The sequence below is a fragment of the Vipera berus genome (assembly GCF_964194415.1).
Source record: "Vipera berus genome assembly, chromosome: 6".
In the NCBI taxonomy this organism is placed as follows: Eukaryota; Metazoa; Chordata; class Lepidosauria; order Squamata; family Viperidae; genus Vipera; species Vipera berus.
In genome coordinates, this window is record NC_138208.1 from 82165 (window position 1) to 104856 (window position 22692).

Genomic DNA, 22692 nt, shown 5'->3' on the forward strand with positions numbered 1-22692 from the left:
TTTGTAACCCAAAAGATCTTGACAAACGTGAATAATGGGCCCTATCCAACAAAATGACTTTCAATGTGGAGCATAAGAAAGTCCTACACTTAGGCAGGAAAAGCCAAAGGAACAAATACAGATTGGGTAAGACCTGCCTTGGAGGCAGCAACTGTGAGAGGGAACTTGGAGACCTGGTGGACGATCACTTGTTCATGAGCCAGCCGTGTGCAGCAGCAGCAAAAAAGCTAATACAAACCTGGGTTGTATAAACAGAGGTATAGAATCAAGATCACACGAAGTACTAGTACCACTTTATAAAGCCCTAGTAAGACCACATCTGGAATACTGCAGCCAGTTTTGGTCACCATATCACAAAAAAGATGTTGAGAGTCTGGAAAAAAATCAGAGAAGAGCAACTAAGATGATCCAAGGCCTGGAGACTAAAACGTACGAAGAACGGCTGCAGAACTTGTGTTTGGCCAGTCTAAAGAAAAGAAGAAACGCTGGAGACAGGACAGCAGCCTTCCAGTACCTGAGGGGCTGCCACAAGGCAGAGGGGGCCAGGTTGTTCACCAAAGCACCAGAGGGAAGGACAAGAAACAACGGTTGGAAGCTGATCAAAGAGAGAAGAAACCTGGAATTCAGGAGAAACTTCCTGACAGAGTGAGGACAATCAACCAGTGGAACCAGAAATTGTGGGCGCTCCATCGCTGGAGGTTTTTAAGAAGAGGCTAGAAAGTCACCTGTCTGAGATGGTATAGGTTCTCCTGCTTGAGCAGGGGGCTGGACTAGAAGACCTCCAAGATCCCTTCCAGCTCTGTTCTGTTCTAATGAGTTGTATATATTTTCTCTGTTATAAAAATAAAAAGCAGCAATTATTTCTCCAGACATTCCATATACAGTATGTCTACCATTAATATGCTTTTATGTATTGAACATTTGTCAAGAGTGAACTTTCAGTGGATAAAAGTGCTGTTATTACTCAACAAAGTAATTCCCAAATAATAAGAGAAAGATTTGCAAGATGACCATGAAGAATCAATATTGACAGATGCTTAATATTTCAGTTTATACATTAACATTCAAAGGAATCCTCCAGCAGCTGTTTCTGGTTACCACTGGAAAATTAAGGACCAGCCTGTGTGCTGTTAAGGACATTGGAATATACCTGGGAGAGACACTATTTGCCTGCGAGCAAGAGCTGGCGGGATCACAAAACAGGCAAAGCAACAGAAAACGAAGAAGCTAAGGTGCTCTGGAACTTTAATTTATATTTATTTAACTTTTTTATTCCACTTTATTATTTTTATAAATAACTCAAGGCAGTGAACATACCTAATACTCCTTGTCGCTATTTTCCCCAAAACAACAACCTCAGAGAGAATGATTGACTCAAAATCACCCAGCTAGCTTTCGTGCCTAAGGCAGGACTAGAACTCAGAGTCTCCCAGTTTCAGGTCTGGTGCCTAAACCACCAGATCAACCAGGCAAGCATCCCAAACCTAACAAATGTTGATAAGGAAGACAAAAAAGTCTGGGAATAGTGGACACTGCAGCACCTGGAGGCAGCAGAATAGAAAAAAAACACCACAACACAAAGACCCGCAAACAGAACTAGGAGGGCTGTGGCCAAAGAGAAAAGAAAAAGGAGTGATAGTGTTAGACAAGTGCGCTCTCAGGCACAGCTTATGGTTACACACTCACACACTCACAGGCCTGGAAACTTTCCACACTCAACCCCACATCAACTGAACACTGAGGCACAGAGGGTCCTTTAACATACACAGAGACCCAGTGAATTTAACAATGAAATAGACATGGAATATAAGGTTTAAAAAGGCAGAAAACTGCAATTAGACCATTTTTAAGACAAAAGGTAGAGGTAGAGGACAGGAAGGCCTGGAGGAATGTTGTCCATAGGGTCGCGATGGGTCGGACACGACTTCGCAGCTAACAACAACAACAAGACAAAAGGGACATTTGTGAGAATAATGGAAATTTCTTAACAGTGAGATTTCTCCTTTATTTTTACTAGCACTAGAACCCTAGGCAATGAAAATATGCTGGGGGAAAATGAAATCCTAAGAATTAAATTAGCTGCACAAGAACATAAATTGAAATTGCTGATTACATTGTGCCAATATTTGCTCAATCTGGAGTCTCCCTAATAAAATTGATGGGACATATGTAGCCATATGGTTTGGTGTCAAGCTATTGAATATCAACAGAGAAAACTCAGATGCTGAGATGGGAGAACCTTTCACAGGGTCTCAAGATGGAAGTTATAAATGTGACAAAAATGATTGCAAAACAGAGGGCATGGGTCACCTAACCACCATCTTGCTTAGCAATGGAAACAGTGTTCCAATTGTGGTTATAAATTGAGGATTACCTGTATAGTACACATAAAATGAATAATAATGTGTGCCGTTGTGCCCACAGTAAAAAAATGACAATAAAGGTTATCTTATATGGTAAATTGCTCATATCTAACCCCTTCATGGATTATTGCCTTGTCGTGGTGAAGGGGCTTGCGTAATTCAATGAAGCTATGACCTATGCCGTGCAGGGCCACCCAAGACGGAAAGGTCATAGCAGAGAGTTCTAACAAAACGTGATCCACTGGAGAAGGAAATGGCAACCCACTCCAGTATCTTTGCCATAAAAACCCTATGGACAGTACCAAAAGGCAAAACGATATGATGCTGGAAGATTTTTTTTAATTTTTATTTTAATTCCATTTATATCCCGCCCTTCTCTGAAGACTCAGGGCGGCTTTACAAACTTAGCAGTAGCCTTCATTCTATGTATATGCCTGCTTATTAGGGCTTTCACACACCCCCCAAGCGGCATTATTACAAAGTCAGCTTAATTGCCCCCAACAATCTGGGTCCTCATTTTATCTACCTCGGAAGGATAGAAGGCTGAGTCAACCTTGAGCCTGGTGGGATGCGAACCTGCACTAATTGCAGGCAGCTGGTGTTACTTAAGGAGGCATTAGCCCACTGGTCCACCAAGGCTCTTGACCTGAGCCCCTCAGGTCGGAAGGCGTCCAATATGCTACTGGGGAAGAGCAGAGGGCTAGTACTAGTAGCGCCAGAAAGAATGAAGCGACTGGGCCAAAGCCAAAAGGACGCTCAGCTGTGGATGCGTCTGGTGGTGAAAGGAAAGTCCGATGCTGTAAAGATTTTTTCTCCATAGGAACCTGGAATGTAAGATCCATGAATCAAGGAAAGCTGGACGTGGTCAAACAAGAGATGACAAGACTGAACATCGACATCTTAGGTATCAGCGAACTAAAATGGACAGGAATGGGTGAATTTAATTCAGATGACCATCAGGTATACTACTGTGGGCAAGAATCCCTCAGAAGAAATGGAGTAGCCTTCATAGTCAATAAAAGAGTAGGAAAAGCAATACTGAGATACAATCCTCAAAATGACAAAATGATCTCAGTTCGAATCCAAGGCAAACCATTCAATATCACAGTAGTCCAACTCTATGCCCCAACCACCGGTGCTGAAGAGGATGAAATTGACTGGTTCTATGAAGCCCTACAGCACCTTATAGAACTAACACCAAAAAATTATGTCCTTATCATCATGGGGGATTGGAATGCTAAAGTAGGAAGCCAAAAGATAACAGAAATAACAGGCAAGTTTGGCCTTGGAGTACAAAATGAAGCAGGGCACAGGCTGATAGAATTTTGTCAAGAGAATACGATGGTCATAGCAAACACTCTTTTCCAACAACCCAAGAGACGGCTCTACACATGGACATCACCAGACAGTCAACACAGAAATCAGATTGACTATGTGCTCTGCAGTCAAAGATGGAGGAGCTCTATACAGTCAGTAAAAACAAGACCAGGAGCTTCTCATTGCAAAGTTTAGGCTTAAACTGAAGAAAGTAGGGAAAAGCACTAGGCCACTCAGGTATGAACTAAATCATATCTCTGTTGAATATACAGTAGAGGTGACAAATAGATTTAAGGAATTAGATCTAATAGACAGAGTGCCTGAAGAACTATGGACAGAGGTTCGCAACATTGTACAACAAGTAGCAACCAAAACCATCCCAAAGAAAAAGAAATGCAAGAAAGCAAAATGGCTGTCTGAGGAAGCTTTGCAAATAGCTGAGGAAAGGAGGGAAGCGAAAGGCAAGGGAGAAAAAGAAAGATACGCCCAATTGAATGCAGAATTCCAGAGAATAGCTAGAAGAGATAAGAATGCCTTCTTAAATGAACAGTGCAAAGAAACAGAAGAAAACAATAGAATAGGGAGGACCAGAGATCTTTTCAAAAAAATTGGAGAGATGAAGGGAATGTTTAATGCAAAAATGGGCATGATAAAGGACCAAAATGGCAGGGACCTAACAGAGGCAGAAGAGATTAAGAAGAGGTGGCAAAATTACACAGAAGAACTATACAAGAATGAGCTTAACGTCCCTGATAATCACAACGAGGTGGTCACTGACCTCGAGCCAGACATCCTAGAATGTGAAGTGAAGTGGGCCTTAGAAAAGCTGAGCAACAACAAAGCAAGTGGAGGTGACAGTATTCCAGCTGAGCTATTCAAAATCTTAAAAGACAATTCAGTAAAAGTGCTACACTCAATTTGCCAGCAAATTTGGAAAACTCAACAGTGGCCACAGGATTGGAAAAGATCAGTTTACATTCCAATTCCAAAGAAAGGCAGTGCCAAAGAATGTTCAAACTATCGCACCATTGCACTCATTTCTCATGCTAGTAAAGATGCTACAAATAAATCCTACAAGCTAGACTCCAGCAGTATGTGGATCGAGAACTACCAGAAGTACAGGCAGGATTTCGAAGAGGCAGAGGAACTAGAGATCAAATTGCCAACATACGCTGGATCATGGAGAAAGCTAGAGAGTTCCAGAAAAACATCTACTTCTGCTTCATTGACTATGCTAAAGCCTTTGATTGTGTGGATCATAACAAACTGTGGCAAGTCCTTAAAGAGATGGGCATACCAGACCATCTTATTTGTCTCTTGAGAAATCTATATGCGGGCCAAGAAGCAACAGTGAGAACTGGACACGGAACCACTGATTGGTTCAAAATTGGGAAAGGAGTCCGGCAAGGCTGTATACTGTCGCCCTGCCTATTTAACTTATATGCAGAGCACACCATGAGAAAGGCAGGGCTAGATGAATCAAAAGTTGGAATTAACATTGCCGGAAGAAATGTCAACAACCTAAGATATGCAGATGATACCACTCTAATGGCAGAAAGTGAAGAAGAACTAAAGAGCCTCTTGTTGCGGGTGAAGAAGGAGAGTGCAAAAGTTGGGTTGAAACTAAACATTAAGAAAACCAAAATCATGGCATGTGGCCCTCTCAATTCCTGGCAAATAGATGGGGAAGAAATGGAGGTAGTGACAGATTTTATTTTCCTGGGCTCCAAGATCACTGCAGATGGGGACTGTAGCCAAGAAATTAAAAGACGCTTGCTCCTGGGGAGGAAAGCCACGGCAAATCTAGACAGCACACTAAAAAGCAGAGACATCACCCTGCCAACAAAAGTGCGTATAGTCAAGGCTATGGTCTTCCCAGTTGCAATGTATGGCAGTGAAAGCTGGACCATAAGAAAGGCTGAGCGCCAAAGAATTGAGGCCTTTGAACTATGGTGCTGGAGAAGACTCCTGCGAGTCCCTTGGACTGCAAGGCGATCAAACCGGTCAGTCCTAGAGGAGATCAACCCTGACTGCTCTTTAGAAGGCCAGATCCTGAAGCTAAAACTCAAATACTTTGGCCACCTAGTGAGAAGGAAGGACTCACTGGAGAAGAGCCTCATGTTGGGAAAGATTGAGGGCAAGAGAAGAAGGGGACGACAGAGAATGAGGTGGCAAGATGGAGTCACTGAAGCAGGAGGCGTGAGCTTAAATGGACTCCAGAAGATGGTAGAGGACAGGAAGGCCTGGAGGAACGTTGTCCATAGGGTCGCGATGGGTCGGACACGACTTCGCAACTAACAACAACAACAAGGGTGATATTGGAGACTTAGTGAAAACTAGCAGCACTAGTTTTCCTTTCTATCAAAAAATGAAAAGAGAAGAAGAGTGCCTACATCTCGCCAGCTTTGCAAATTCCAGACTGTTTTCATCAGGAAGGGTTATCTCACACTCATTTCTTTTGTTCTTTTAAAGAGCTGTTGGTTAAGCAAAAGCGACAAGATTGCAGCTAGGGAAAAAGAGTAGCTGAGAAGTAAAAATGACTGCACGCATTACAACATGCAGCCGAGTGTTGAAAGCAAGGAATAATCAGCCGCAGGAGCAGCTACAGTCTGCTCTGAGATCCCAGCAGGGACAAAGCAGAGCTCTACCTCCTGTTCAAAAGTTCTGGGCAGCTCCTGCTACTCGCATTCCTTGACTTAGTCGTATGCATGCATTGCTCAGGGACACAGGCGCAAGTCTGAAGGGTTACTGAGGGAGTGGCCATTAAACGAGAACCACCCCTGTGCAGTACGATTAACCTAGTTTTTATAAACTCAAGATAGTCTTCCTCCAGGGCTTTTACCAATTTATTCCCTTCTGCAGTAGGTCTACATAGCTAAAATGTTTACCCTATTTACTATTCCTAAATGGCACGGCTTATTTTAACATTCTTAATTCTTTTAGATTAGTTTCAGTTTTTATAGATTTTAGTCTAACTTTATACCTTTACATCTTATACTGCATCCTACCTATGTTGGTTCTGCGTTTTATAGTATTGTACATTTATGTATTGTACTGGTTAATAACTGAAATATAATTGTTTCTAAACAGTTTGAATGCTAGAAGAACAGAATGCAACATCTTTATTCCTTTGAATAAGATGTTGGTAGGAAATTTGCTTAAGTAGGGATTTTGATTTCATTAGTGATCAAAACTATGGAAATAAATCAATTCATCCCAAAGGTGCTTTCTTAGGAGGCAGCCAGATTTTCTTGTTTTTCTTTGAAGACGTTTCGCTTCTCATCCAAGAAGCTTCTTCAGCTCTGACTGGATGGTGGGGAATGAAAGGATTAACAATCCTTGCAGACAGCTGGTCATTTGCATCCTTTTAGAGAGTCGCTGAGGCCACCTGGGGGGTTATCTGTCTCCTCAGGGTCACCTGAGTGGTGCAAATGGGTGTGGAGCCTTCTTGGAACTGCTGAAAGGACCGTGTTGTAGGCTGGAGGGAGATGATGTCGTCTCCCCGCCCCCCAGTTGAGAGAGGGCTGTTCGATTTTGACATAGGTGGCCTCTTTGACCCCTCTTTCAAACCAGCGGTCCTCTCTGTCCAAAATGTGGACCCCTTTGAAAGAGGGGTCAAAGAAAATTTCTCCCACTGCAATTTAATATACCTAAGTAATAACAGCTAAAAGGATTTATGCGTAAAATGTAATGTACCCTTTAAAAAATAGCAGCAAAAACAATACACTCCAAACTTATGCAACAGCACCATGAAAAAAAATAAAGCCAGCAGTACCAGACGTTTAAAAGATCCAAAGAATCTGGAGGTCGGAGTGCTTGCAGAGCTGTCTTAAAACCTTCAGACATCTACCTAGTGCCCGCCCGCAGCAGCAGAAAGCTCAGGCACGAAGAGAGAATATTCCGAACTGAACTCTCGAGAAATTCAATGGTGCACGACTGTAAAAACATTGTCTTGGGCACCAGCTTTCAGCTAGCAGTGAAAGTTCCCTTATGCAACTGTAAAGCCATTGCTCAGCTCCAGCCTGTAGGCCAGGTGAGTTCCTCCAGATGTTTCCCACTGGAATTCCAAGAGGTCGTGTCCAGCTGCTGGTCGTGTCCTAGCAGCTGTTCTTTACCATCTTTGGCAGATCCGTTTTTACAATATCTGCCAGAACTAATATTTGCTTAACTGTGGCGGTTCCCAATGCAGAGGGGCCAGGCTCCGACTGTCCAGGGAGCTCAACGGTTTTCATCATATTGTATTCAGAGTGCCAGAATGATAGAAAAATCCACCCAGCTGCCTGACTCTTTTACTGAGATGCCCAGCCTACATATTTGATTGTCTTCCATTTCTGGCATCGCAGAATGCCTATTCCTTTAACCACGGCAGCACTAGACGTGGCGAGTCAAAAATTGAGCACGTATCAATTTTCCAGGTACAGCAATGCAATGATAAAACAGCAACAAGAACAACAACAAAAAGAGAGGGATGGGGTTTAGCCATTGAGTTCAGCCTTTCTTGTAGTTATTAAGGCACTGGATCTCTGCCAAGAAGAGATTGGCTCTAGGGGTCAAGGAACACAGAGCCTTAAATGAAGCCGCTGGCAATAAGTACATCCTTGAAAGCTGTAGTTGCCACTTGAGAAACCAGCCAAGCAGTGTCTATACAACTGCAGAAACTCATATAAAAGGAGTGGATGGCCTTGTAACATTATGTTGAAGCATGTTTGTTCAGATTGTGTGATGGAATGTGCACCTACAGGAGCAGTGTCTCTCTGTGTGTGTGTCTGTGTGTGTGTTTTAGCAATGCAGAGCTTTCCCAGAAAAAGGCCTGAATTAAGAGTTTGCACAGTCCTGAGTTGCATGGGAGACGGGGGAAGAAGTCCAGGATAGCCACACCCTAGAAACTCTCAGTATATATATCTGGTAGGTTAAGAAGGTTTGGCTCCAGTTTGCCAAGATTCTGTCCATTAGAATAAGGAAATAAAGGACTGGACTCCACTGGATCCCACTGCCTTATCCCTGGGCCTGACCCTGACAGACTGCATCCTTCCTATACTCCGAGAGGCACTTATGTTGCCATGGATCTCCGCCACAGAGGGAGCCAGATGGAGCCCAGAGATCTGCGGGTGGTTCCCGCTGCTGCTCTGTCCCTCCGAAGTCCGGGTTCCACTTGGAAGGAGAGGGCAGCTGAGGCTCTGGGCTGGATTATGCCTACGCGGCCCTCCTGTGGATGCCATCGTTTCCCATAGTTTACGGACGAATTGGGAAAGACGAAATGGGAGATGTCTAGAGTGTTGCTGGCATTCAACTTGGGATGGACAACTGGAAATGCACTGAAGCCACTATCAAAGCCTACCTTGTGGCAATAAGGGCAGATATCTGTCATTCTCTCCTCACCTTTTTAAAATTGTAATATTAATTTTTAAACTGTTGGTTTTTTATATAGTTTTTTTTATTGTGTACTGGCTGGAGTTGCATTTTGTGAGATGAGGAGCTGTGTAAATATGATGAATAAATAAATAGTTTCTGATCTATGCTTTTTTCCTGTGAGCTCTAACCACACACCTGGAGGCAAGGAGAACCCCTGAGAGACAAGTCGTGGCTTCCCTGCAGGCATAAGGCCTGAGAACCGAGCGCAGGGTCTTGTGGCCACACGGGCAGCGATGGGCTTTTTTAAAAAAAGTGCAGAAAGTAGCGAACCAAACGCTTGTCAGCTTGAGTTCAGCCAACACTGTCAACTCTCCAAGGCTAGCCAGAACCTGGCCTCCCACCCACCTGGGCTTCTCCTCAGGCACCCTGCACGCCTAGCGACCTCTTGGGCTGGTCAAGGTAAAAGTGTTACAGTCGCTCCGCTGCTTGTTATCTAGTGTTCTCTCTCTTAGATTCACAGCCTACTTTACCTCTAGGAGCTTAAAAGTTTGGTAATCTCCTCTTTCTTTTTTTTAACACCCCAGAAGATTTCTGTGAGAAAAAGTGACCTGAGACGCAGCTCCGATCCAACCAGGCAACTTCCATGGCCGGTTTTCTGGGTCTTTCCTAGCCCAGCACCACACACTTCCACAGCTCCCTCAAAATTTCATACACATCCTGGCTAAGTGCCAGCTGGAAGACCATTTTTTATGAGGAAACAAGGTTAAATCACCACTTACACATCCAATTATCTTTTATGATAATGAAATAAATTTATCAAGAGGCCTACCGCAAGCTTTTAACAGAGGCAAAAAATAAAATGCAGGGAAATAAAAGCCTGAAGTTCTTTCAGCATCCGCTACGTGATTCGGCAGCATCTGTGAGTTTTAGCAAGTCTATAAATAGCAAGTGGGCAACTCTACACAGTTCTTAGCATTTAGATTCTGCAGATTATTAACAAAAACCTAGAACAGGGCTGGTTGCATTTACTTGCATGGCATCCTTTCACTATCTGAATATTTGATATCTTTTCTAAGGTATTTGAGCACTCTCTTCCAATATTATTGGTGGAAATCCAAAACAGGAGGGAAGTTGCACTATGCTTTAACCCTAAGTGCAAGGCGGCTTAAATTCACCTCAGATTCATTGGGTTAACAATTCTCTTAACCAAGGGAAAGTCGCTCTCTTTGCCTTGCGGGGGTCTTTGCTCGTCTTCTCTTCCCATTGGGGGGCTTCTCTGGGCATCCAATGATGTGGCTGTTTTCCTCCATTCTTCAAAGCGAGGGGACCACAGAGCAAATCTGGGTGTGCTTTGCTCATCAAACTTAAGGCTTTGCAGAAGCAGCCCCAGTAAATAAATATAAGGCTTAGCTGGAGGCACACCATACATCCTTCCATGCTGCTGTTGTGGCTGCAATTAAAACTGCAGCCTGATGCACATACACATCATCAGCCAGAGATCTGTCTCAAATTATCAGCTATCACAAATAAGTAAAGCAACACAGTCATAAAAGTCCATCCCATCAGCAATGAGGGGCTCTTCCTGACAGCGAGAGGAATGTGCTTTCTCCCCATTCAGGGGGGCTCCCTCCTTCCGCCCAGGGTCACCTCGCCCAACCACAAGCCACCCACGCAGCAGCGCTTCTTCCCTAAGGCCAGGGCAGCTGCCTGAAGGCTAAGCTCACGTATGCCGCCGGTCCATATCCAGGACAAAGGAGCCTGCTGGGTGTATGCAGCAAAGCACCACGCAAAAGACTCACAGGAAAACAGCTGGCCTCTCTACGGAGTTCATTTCCCAAACGGGGGGGGTGTGTGTGCCAAAGTAGGTGGTTTTTTTCTATTTCAGAAAATTTGAGCTTGGCAGTTCAACCTCGACGCCAACAGGAACCAACCTGGAGCGAGGAGGGAAACCACCAGCCCAGCCCAGAAGGAGGCCACGATTGGGTTTTTTGCATTGCCCAAGACATGGTTTCATTTGAGGAAGGCGTTAACTTTAGCAACAGCTGTGAAAAGGGGTTTTGTTACAGTTGTTACATTATATTTGGTAAAATGTAAAGGATCCGTTTGACATATTTTAAATATGGCCATATTAATCTAAATCCACACAGATCCCACCCATTTCTTCAAACTGTTTTATATCACTTTATGAAAAAAATCTTCCTCTCAGCTTGTCTGAATTACATTAAATCAAATTTTCAAATTTGTATTTAAAAATTCATAGCAAGGAACTCAACTTTTTCAGCCCAACATGGAAATTAATCAATGTGTGCATAGTGTAATACAGATCCTGTTTATGGTTTCCTTGCCATGAGGTGCTGGAGAAAAGCTTCTTTCACTTATAATTATCTTTAGTTTGCTTTACATTTTGTACAGTCTGTTCTGCAGTCTGTTCCGCAAGTTTTATTCTTATGCAAAAATAAAACCACATTTCTTTGTTTTCAGCTATAATCTAAATCAGCTTTGTATTGAGGAACATTAGTCCTTTCACTGCAGAGACCATTCTCCTTGAAAATGTTCCTGTTGATTAATGAGAATGTTTCCCTGAAAGATGGTGTCTAGATTTCCTAGCATGAGCCAGACATAGGGATACAGCCAGCCATATAAAAAGACACCTAATCAGATGGCGGGGAGAGGAAGGGGATGGCCTGTTTATTTGGAAGAGAGATTGAGAAATAAAAAAAAATAATCCAGGAAAACACAATGACAAACCACAATGACAATGAATTACTTAAAACTTGCTCCATTGTTCAAATACAAGTAATATAAGGGATGAGTGCGAGGGGGGAAAAAGCCCTGCTTGTGACACACCATAAACTTTTAACCAAGCCGCTTGAGTCACTTTTCTCAGACTAGGAAGGGGTCGAACAATGGACTGGAGCAAAAGAGAGCGGCACCTACCTCTGTGATGTGGGGCGTTGGGTTAAATCCACAGAGGCTGCACACAACCGCCTTGCATTCTGTGCATGTGCCGTGATTTGGAGGGCCTCCAGAGCCCACGTTCAGACCCGTTTCACAGAGGGGACACACGGACGCCGCCTCTGGGGGGCCCTGGGGTGCCCTCTCCTCTCCTCCAGCCCCGAGGGGTGCTTGGGAGGCCCCGGCAGGGCCCGGCGGCTTCTTCTCGGCCTCTGGCTGGCTGGCACAGATGGCTTCCTTTGGGGGGCGCTTCTCTGCCAGGGGAGGCTTGGCTTCCTTCCTCGCGGGTCCCACCCTGGGAGATGGAGGAGGGGGCTCTTTCGGCAGGGCAGGAGGAGGGGGCTGCCTGGAGGGGGCCGAAGGGGCAGCTCCGGGCGCCTGAGCTCCTGGCTGGCCCGCTGTGGTAATCAAACTGGAAGCCTGGCTGAAAATTGAAGCCCCAAATCCAAACAGCTTCCCAGTAACCGTTTCCGGAGGGGCTGCAGGAAGCGACCTGGGGGCATCGCCTGCTGTGTGGAGGCCGAAACGCTTGGCCAGCTCCGGTGCTCTCGGAGGCGGTTGGGTCTGGACCTGAGGTCGGGATTGGCCGGGCTTAGCACCCGTGGAGGCTGGTTGGCCCTTTGGAGTCAATTTGGCATCTGACCCCGTGGGGTTCGTCTGGGGCTGGGCTTTCGCAGAGGGCTCTTTTACCCCTCTTACCGTTTCCGTCTCCTTTTGGCCCTTAGCATTTAAATCGGTTCCAAGCTGAGCACCGAGTTTTCCTCCAGACTTTTGAGGGGACCCTTGAGGTAAAGTTTTGCCACCTGGAGTAGCTACTTTATCAACGGGCGCAGGCTTGTCCCGCGGCAGCTTGTCCACTTCTGGCCTCGGAAGGGGCTCTGCTTTGCGTTGAGGGAGCAAAGGCTCAGGGCCATTTTGTCCGGAGGGCTCAGATGCGGCGGCATCGCCGGTGAGTTTCCGAGGACCGGGCTGCTTCCGTTGATCCTCGCTTCCCGATGGCTGGGCCTGGTGGGACTTGGAGGCAGATTCTGCTGGCCTGGGTTCAGCAGGAAGAGCCTTTGCCTTTGCAGGAGAAGAACCGGGCTGGGCAGGCGGATGCTTTGCTTGGGTTGGCGGCTTTTGCTGTTCCGAGGACTTTGTCGCATCCTGTTTCAGAGCACTTTCTTTCTTCTTCGCGGCTGGCTGCGGTTGGGAAACTGCTGTGGCTGGAATCTCTTGCCTGGGTGCCGAAGGCCGAGCAGGAGCCAAGTCACCCCCTAAAGCTCTTTGCATCTGGCAGTTCAAGCACAGCCATTCTTTGATCTGTAGGCATAATTGAAAAATAAAACATCAAGACAGAATTATATCCTCGGTCCACTTTACCTTGTTTGAAGGGAAAAGGGACTCACTAGGTTTATTTTTTTGCTTTTTTTACTACTTTTTACTTTTCCTTCTTAAATTTCCAAATACCTTTCAATAAAATAGTTCTCCCGTCATACTGTATATGTCTGCAGCCATCAGCTACTTTATGATACCTTACCATTTCTGATCTGTTTTCTAAATCACATCTTTAAAAGCACCAAAACTACATTTAAATTATTACCTTGTTAGATTGTACTGGTTGGTTGCAAACACACATGGTCCATATTAACATTTTTGGTGGAAATATGAAATCATTTTTTAAGTCAAAATGATTTGAAGAAAACATTTTGTTGTTATGAATGGAAAATCATAACAATCTTTCACTCCTGCTGTTGAGGTACTATCCATAGTTTGAGTCAAGATTTTTAAGGTTATTATGAGATTTAAGATGACTTCAGCTGTCTTTGAGTTCCTTTGGCCAGAGAGGTTCCCAAGAGGATGACGGGACCGGCAATCTAGTACTAAGAGGAAGGGACAAGCAAATAAAGAAGAAACACCTGAAGGACAAGAACCTTTGGATATTTAAGCATCTTGTTATGTAAGGGGAAGAGCCAATTTCCTGTGGTTGAAGGAGGCTTATTCCGATGGGTTGAAATAATACGGGCCAGTGCATGCAAATGGAAATTAGGGGGAAATTCCTGACAAGTTACCTCATGAAAGACTGAATAGCAATTTGTCTGAAATGCTTTAACATAGATCAGTGGGTTGGGCTATGTGATCACTTCCAGCTGTGTGATAAGCTTTACTTTTATTTTTATTAATGTTTCTGATCATATAATAATGTTAATTTTCATAATTATAGACCACTGGAATACAGAAACGTACATAACAAATGAGAAACTGATTCAGTTCCGATTGTTAGGTGCCAGGTTTATCACAAAACACTGGAAAACTGAAGTCTATTTTCATGGAGTTCTAGCTTCAAAGAACTTTGAAGAAAAAAAAATCTATATTTAAAGATATAGAAACTTTGTTATAATTTCTTAGCTGTGTTAACAATATTTTATCAAATAGATTTTGGACCAAAAATAATATGATTATTTATAATTTTTGAATTATTTATGTGCATGCACTGCTCTAGACAACTCCACATTCCTTTGCCAGGACCTAAGATCTCGTTACCTTCACAATTAATATACTGTACATGCAAGATTCATGGGGCCTTCCATAGACCTGTAGTTTTCTAGAAACTATTAATACAAGATTTAATGATGTAAATAGATTATATTAATCTGGTTCGGCATATCCACTACCCTTCAAAGGGGAGATGGAGATTGGCAGGCATGAGGGAGAAACTGAATGTGATTATCTGTTTCCTCTTTAGATGTCAGGGTGAAGATAAATGAGCAAGAGGTAGATCAGCAGAAGCAATGTGAATTTTACATAGACAGTGAGATTTTCAGCACTCAGAAAATCTGTCTTCAGTTGGAGAGTCCCTAAATTTTGGATTCATTGTGCAGATTTACAGCATACCAAGAAAACCCCAGTGGAAGAAATTAGGTTGTGATAACAGTTGATTACAGCAATTCAGCCTAGCCAAGGAGACCTGCCTTATACTATTTAACATGTTATGCTTCTGCAACATTTCATGTGGCAACGTTCTCTACTGGCTAAGGGGGCAGAAATGTACACGTCAAGTAGCTTTTCCATATTAAAATCAGGAACTCATTGAAACTTAAGCTACATGCATACTTCATTGTTTGAAGGCTTGAAGCATCTGTTCCTAATTTTTAAATGAACTTGTAAGAAAGTTAGTAGTTTAATATGCATGAGAAACTTGTAAATAAAGCAATATTGATTCAAGACTTGGGACATCAGCATCATAAAAAAATCCCACTAAACTCTTTACTTTTGGCATATAATTTCTTTCAAATACTTCTGTGGAGTTCAAATTCTAAAGTTTATTGAAGCAAAATGCATTATCTTAACATTATATGCATAAGGAAGCATCGTGTGGCCCCCATATACATATCAGACTTCAGTTGAGATATTTTATGTATGTAGTACACCCATCCATTCAACTCCCATTAAACTAGCTACCACAACAGGTAAGTGCTTGTGCAAGTTCTAATCAAAAGTGAACCACATTGTCTCCTCTTGTCACCCATGTGTATTATCCTCTTGTACATGGAAAATTAGGGGGGGGGGAAATCTAATCAGAGTACACTACCAAATATAGAACATTTATTGTCTGTAGTGTTAGATAAAGGATAATATTATGGCCTTCTGAGAGGATTAAGCCTGTCTGGCCTAAAATGGAATCACCACACTTCCTGCCAGTGTATTCCCTAGAAAACATCTCAAGTCATGTGACTTTGTTACACCAGCAATTCGTGGTTGCCAGGCAACGTTAATACTGGTGCTGATGAAGATCTGAATTTGCAATCTAAATTTAGGGATGCAGGTTTGAGGTGTAATTTGCTTGGGTGAAGAAAACTGATGTGAATGTTTTGATAGTGATGATACAATTACATAGAGATGCTTTAAGAGATTTGTTTGAAATAATGAATTGATAAAATGAGAAATAAAAATGGTCCGGAGGCTCTTTAATAATGGGATCTCTTTCTGAGATTAGAGACTCTTGGCAAGAGATTGGCTGCCCCTAACTACACCTGGCTGATTTTAAGAGCTTTAACTTGGAGGCTGTGCAGAAAGGGGAAGAGTCCAAGAAATAGTGAGCCACCAACAAGTCTGAGAATGGGGTCTGGAGGCACATTGGGGGATGAGAAGGAATCCCACAATGATCAAGTAAGTGCAGGAAAAGAAATACAGGTCCCACCATACGGTCACGGATTCTGCCGCCTCTGCAGGACCGCTCAGCATAGTGGGAACAAACTGGAGCTGGAAGACTTAGTAATGGAAGATCAATATGATCTAGTAGGCATTATGAAAACCTGGTCAAATGAAACTCGTGGACAGAATGCAAGGATTCAGTGACACCGTTTATTCAAAAGGAATGGGCCACTCAAAATGGACAATAGACTAGGCCTTAGCCACAACTGAGTTCTCATTTACAAAAATTGTGGGGTGCAAGAGCCTTATTGCAAGGTAGACAATAGAAATTAGTAAGAGGATAACTGCTGTGATGAAGAGCCAAATGTAATGTTTTGTTGGATCTGTGTATTTTTGTGTTATAGTTAAATGTTATATTCAGATAAAGAGATATTACTGGCAAATATATTTCCTTTTAAAATCACTTCTGTTTTAAATGAATAACTCATTAAAGTACTTTTTGCTAACACACTAGTTGTAATTTTACTTATATGCAAGTAGATGAACACATAAACTTTATTTTATAAAGATAATGCAGGGCTCTAGGGACATATGGTGCAAACACCTAATATGAACCTCGAAAAAATAAAGTATCTGATTCATAAAACCCAATAAACTTGGACATGGATATACAAAGGCAGTACTTGAATTGTGCAAAGTTAAGACTGGGAAGAAAGTAGAGCCAGACAATAGATAGGACCTTATCCAACTTCATGGATAAATGTGCAGTGTATCTAAAATAAATTTGGAACAGATCTGCAAACAACAAAGTATTCAATTTAATATTACTTCCACCCTAGGAAAAAAGGCAGATTGTTTATCCCCTATTACACTACAATACCTGAAACTGACAGTTTTTTCAAATTTCCTTAATTAACTATAAGATTACATTTTTGGAAACCACTGTGATGATCTTGTGCAAGCCGCATCAATGACAGACAATCATGATTTTTAAGGAAACATAATGGTATCTCAAAGTTCTAGTAAAATTAAAATTTAAAGCTCATATGGGCAAGGAAAAATAGGGAACACTATATAAGAATCTATTTAAACTTTGTAGGTACCTATATGTTCATGAAGTTTCTCTCTCTCTCTCTCTCTCTGTATGAGTAAATTCAAAATGTTCCTTGCAAATACATGCAACCAAGCATCTAAGATGGAGTCCTGCTCCTCCTTAGAGACCAGCATTCAATGGTCACAGACAGGCTTGAAAATAGAATCTGCTGAGAGCAGCTAGAATGAGTGACAAAATGGACCCCAACTTCTCTGAAATTTAGCTTCCTTTCAATAATGTGTTTTTTTTAATGGGACCATACATTTATACCTTAAATGTACTTACCTCTGTTATATGAGGATTCGGATCAAAGCCGCATAAACTGCAGACTATGGTTTGACACTGGGTGCAAGTGTTATAATTGGCCTTTTGAGGAATGTGCAGGAGGAGTTCAGTGGTTGTGCAAAGTGGGCAAAAAGTTTTCTTTGTGGCTTGTAATCCGGGTTGCGATGGAGTTACGTGTTGCTGCTGGGAAGGTCCAGGAAGTGGACCATCAGGTTTTGCAGGCCCCGCCTGTTGCTGGAATTGAATGGCAGACTCAGCCGGTTGGGTGGGAGGCTTTGCAGGGGCCCCAGGCTGCGGAGACGGTTGTTTCCCAGATCCTCCAGGCTGGGGAAGTGCTGCTTTTGCGGGACCAGCCAAATGTTGTAATGGCTGCTTACTGGACGCTGCTGGCTCAGGTTTCGAAGGACCTTCCGGCTGCTGAGGTTTCGGTTTAGAAGGGGGCACTCCCTGCTGGGATGCTGGCTTTTTAAGGACAAAGGCCTGGGACGATGTTTTAGCAAGGTCCATACTAGGAGGCTTTTCAGCTCCCGACTGTTGTGGTGAAGATTTTGCAGGTTTCATAGATTCCTGCTTTGGGAACCGAGACGTGGGTGGTCCCGGATACTGCTTTGTTTCTTCTGTTGTTTGGCCAGAGCCTGGCTTCTGACTTTGCTTAGGCATTCCAGACTGTTGTTGCTGCTGCACTGCCTGTTTGGGAGGTCCTGCTTTTTGTGGGACCAGTTTGACAGCCCCATGTTGTGGACCACTTGGCTTCGGAGATGAATGTTGCAGTGGTTGCTTGGAGATCCCCTCTTGTTGCTCAGATTTATCCTGTTCCTTTTGGGTGGGCTTCACTTTCTTGGAGCCTTCATTCTGGTCTAGATCTGAGTCAGATATCAAATCAAAAGGATTGAATTTATTTACAACTGATGTGACTGCGCCAAATGGGTTGGCATCTGAGAGAAAGCTGGGCATTATAGTTGGCTTCTGATCATCTTTCAGATCAGTCTTTGATTTAGACTCTCTCAAACTCATGGACGATGTGCTTCTTCCAGGGACCTGTGGCTCCGTTTTCAGGGTATCAACTGTTCTGCTTTTACTTAGCCTGGGGGGCCCAGGATCCGGAGGCTTGCCCTGTTGTTTTGGGTGATCACTGTCATCAGGTGGAGCAGATCTGTAAAGATATCAAAGAAAGTTAACCCAGTGTGATGATCTCTGAATATCAGAAAGCAAAACCATAAAATGAATTCAATGTTTTAATTCCAAAAAAGATGCCTTTCTCATTTCCCATCCTTCACATGTGGAGGTCATTTTCCAGATCGAGAGTGTAGGTGATAGGTGACAGGTACTATAGGTGAGGCAAAATTATATATGACATTTCCTGATGGGGCTGATGAATTTTATTAGCGGTAATTGTGTACATTTGCTATATTTCTGACTTTCACTATAGTAGGACCAACAAAAATCCAAAACAATTGAATATTATCTGAGAAAATTCTCATCTTCAAAGAATCCTAGAATTGGAAAAACTCTTGACGGTCTTCAAGACCAGGAAAACCTCAGACCATCTCAGGCCAATGGCATTCCCACCTTCACTTCAAAACCCTCAGGGAAGGTGACCCTACAACTTCAGCAGGCAGAGAAACTGTTCCGCTATTTAAAAGCTCTTGAAGAGATTACATGTGGAGCAAAAGGCTAAACGTTTGACAATTTTTGTCCAACCTTTTATCCAGGCATTACACACTCTTAAGGTATGAATACATAATTCAAAAGTCAAATGAATCCCACCAACCAAGGACTGAAGTGGCTGTTTAGTCTTAAGAACAGTAAGTATGGCCCATGTTTTTCAGACTACATCTGAGTAGATGGTCATAATTTCTGCATGCCTGTAATATTTCAGAAACTCAACATTGCACATGGAAGGTATCAAAGCTTTTTTATCTCAGTAAATATACTTCTGGTAAAATGATAATAAAGTACATGAAGCAAGTCAATAAAAGACTCAACTTTTATGTGTGCTGCCACCATTTTGGGAAAATGTCAGAGTGAAATTCTGCTCTCTTCAGTAGAGTTGGCGTTGGTGAATGGTTGAGATGCATTTTTATCTCTCTGAAGAGTACTTTCCTCCTTAACACTTCTATGTGTTTCAGTTTTCAGCATCAACTATTAAAAGTCCTGACGGTCTACAGACATTATTCCCTGCTGCACATTAATTTTAAATTATGGTACTCGTGACATTTAACCTATTAAAATTTCTCTGCTCTGGGATTAATAAAAGTAAAGTGACCCTGCAATATTTTTAATTAAGAGCTTCATCAGAAATGAATTGCTGTCATTGTACAAATATTAGGAACCTACTTATTGGATTTATCCAAATGCCTAAGTAAGTCCTTTTAACTGGTTAATATTTTCAGCTGGCAAAATCCTTATGACATTGGATCCTACTCAAAAGCTTCCATGTTGTTTGTCTATTCCTAATTTCAACTCAAGCATGTTCTCCATACATAACTTAGCACTATTGCCTGTCATAGCCAGGAAAAATATGAACCGAGCTGTCCCTAAGATAGTCTTGCCACACTTGTCACCCTGCAAGTGTCTTGAGCTGGAACATCTAACATTCTTTGCCCTTGATGGCTGAGATTTAGTGGAGCTGCAGTATCAACACATCTAGAGGGCATCAAATTTGGAAAGGTCGCCCTTTCTTTCTAAATTAGGAGCCACTATAATCCTTGGTCCCTCTGTCTGGCTCTACTATGAAGTGAAGTCAAAGTGGCTGCATATCAAAGGGATGATAGGCAAAGAAGGAAGCAGCACACTAAGTCAACAAGTTGTTAGAACGAGACAGATAATTCACTACATTCACTATAACTTTGGTTTTATCATATGAAATCAGGGCAGAAAAGACATTACATAAGAGACCAGGCCTATATCCATGGCAATCAGGAACGTAAGGCTTGTGTGCCCTCCCACCATGATTACATAAAAATATCATGCCTTATACAGGGAAAGTATAGCTTCCCTGTATAAGATTCTTAGGAAATCTTTCATGTAAAAAATAACCATTAAAAGGTTAGGAACATGCTGCCATTCCACCAACCTTTCTTTTTAAAATATTTCATTCCTCAAAGCTCATTTCTCCAGCCTTTAAATATAAAGCAAACACTCATATTTACAAAACTGAAAAGAAAACACGCAGCGTACAGTTGATTCCCATGCTGATTGTTTCTGCCTAACGTTTAAATGAACCATGATTTTAAAAAATTACATTTTAACTGTTGCTGTAAGATGTTTTATTTCCCCTTTTTGGAAATAACATTTGATGAAACTTTCGTATCAAATTTATAGAAGCAGACATCATAAAATTTCTTTACAGGGTAACATGGAAGCAAAATTATGAAGATTTATGGTGGTACAGTGATAATCCGTATCACAATTACTTTAACAGTTAGTTCTGATTTTCTCTGCTTTACTTGCCAATAAACTGAGATTAAAGCCACTTTGTAGGATCCACACAGTCTTCTTCACCGTAAATTAGATCCCAGCAAGTTTTTTTTTCTTTATCCCCTTCATAGATTACTGCCTTGTCGTGGCGAAGGGGCTTGCGTAACTCAATGAAGCTATGAGCTATGCCGTGCAGGGCCACCCAAGACGGACAGGTCATAGCCGAGAGTTCTGACAAAACGTGATCCCCTGGAGAAGGAAATGGCAACCCACTCCAGTATCTTTGCCATGAAAACCCCATGGACAGTACCAAAAGGCAAAACGATATGACGCTGGAAGATGAGCCACTTAGGTCGGAAGGCGTCCAAAGAGCAGAGGGCTAGTACTAGTAGCGCCAGAAAGAATGAAGCGACTGGGCCAAAGGCGAAAGGACGCTCAGCTGTGGATGTGTCTGGTGGTGAAAGGAAAGTCTGATGCTGTAAAGATTTTTTCTCCATAGGAACCTGGAATGCAAGATCCATGAATCAAGGAAAGCTGGACGTGGTCAAACAAGAGATGACAAGACTGAACATCGACATCTTAGGTATCAGCGAACTAAAATGGACAGGAATGGGTGAATTTAATTCAGATGACCATCAGGTATACTACTGCGGGCAAGAATCCCTCAGAAGAAATGGAGTAGCCTTCATAGTCAATAAAAGAGTAGGAAAAGCAATACTGGGATACAATCCTCAAAATGACAAAATGATCTCAGTTCGAATCCAAGGCAAACCATTCAATATCACAGTAGTCCAACTCTATGCCCCAACCACCGGTGCTGAAGAGGATGAAATTGACTGGTTCTATGAAGCCCTACAGCACCTTATAGAACTAACACCAAAAAATTGATTTGATTTTGATTTGATTTTATTAAATTTATATGCGGCCCTTCTCCCTGAGGACTCAGGGCGGCTCACAACAATAAAAATTAAAAAACATAGAGTAAAAAATTGAAAAGAGATTTAAACAATAAGTGCAAAATTACGAGACAATTTAACCCAGTAAAAAGCCTAATTAAAAAACGTTGTCAGTCCAGGCCTGCTTGTGGTTTTCAGGTCACGGCGGAAGGACCGAAGGTCAGGGTCCATCCGTAGCTCCAGAGGCAACTCATTCCAGGGGGTTGGCGCACCCACAGAGAAGGCTCTCCCCCTGGGGGTCGCCAGCCGGCATTGCCTGGCCGATGGCACCCTGAGGAGGCCGACTCTGTGGGAGCGAACCGGGCGATGGGAGGTTGACAATGGCAGCAGGTGGTCTCGCAAGTACCCCGGGCCTAAGCCATGTAGGGCTTTAAAGGTTATTACCAGCACCTTGAATCGCACTCGGAGGGTAACCAGAAGCCAATGCAGCTCGTGCAGGAGTGGTGTAACATGGGAGTACCGAGATACTCCCATAAGCACCCGCGCGGCCACATTTTGCACCAGTTGAAGCCTCCGGGTGCTCTTCAAGGGCAGCCCCATGTAAAGAGCATTGCAGTAATCCAGGCACAAAGTGACGAGGGCGTGGGTAACCGTGCATAGGACATCTCGGTCCGAAAAGGGGCGCAACTGGCGCACTAGGCGAACCTGTGTGAAGGCCCCCCTGGTCACGGCCGTTAGATGATCTTCCAAATTAAGCCGTGAATCCAGGAGGACACCCAAGTTGCGAGCCCTTTCTGAGGGAGGCAATAACTCCCCCCCATCAAAAGAGATGGAACTTGTTGGATAATACGAGATGCCGGTATCCACAGCCACTCGG

The 22692-nt window shown here is 43.1% G+C and overlaps 1 protein-coding gene across 1 annotated transcript in view; it reads right to left on the reverse strand.

Moving 5' to 3' along the window:
* Positions 1-22692, reverse strand: part of PCLO (piccolo presynaptic cytomatrix protein) — a gene marked incomplete at both ends in the record, with an annotated part of 105216 nt that overhangs the window by 70856 nt on the left and 11668 nt on the right. Inside the window, 2 exons of the mRNA XM_081330814.1 lie at positions 11970-13289; positions 17500-18652. Coding sequence (XP_081186940.1) covers positions 11970-13289; positions 17500-18652 — 2473 coding nt within the window. The remainder of the gene's footprint in view (positions 1-11969; positions 13290-17499; positions 18653-22692) is intronic.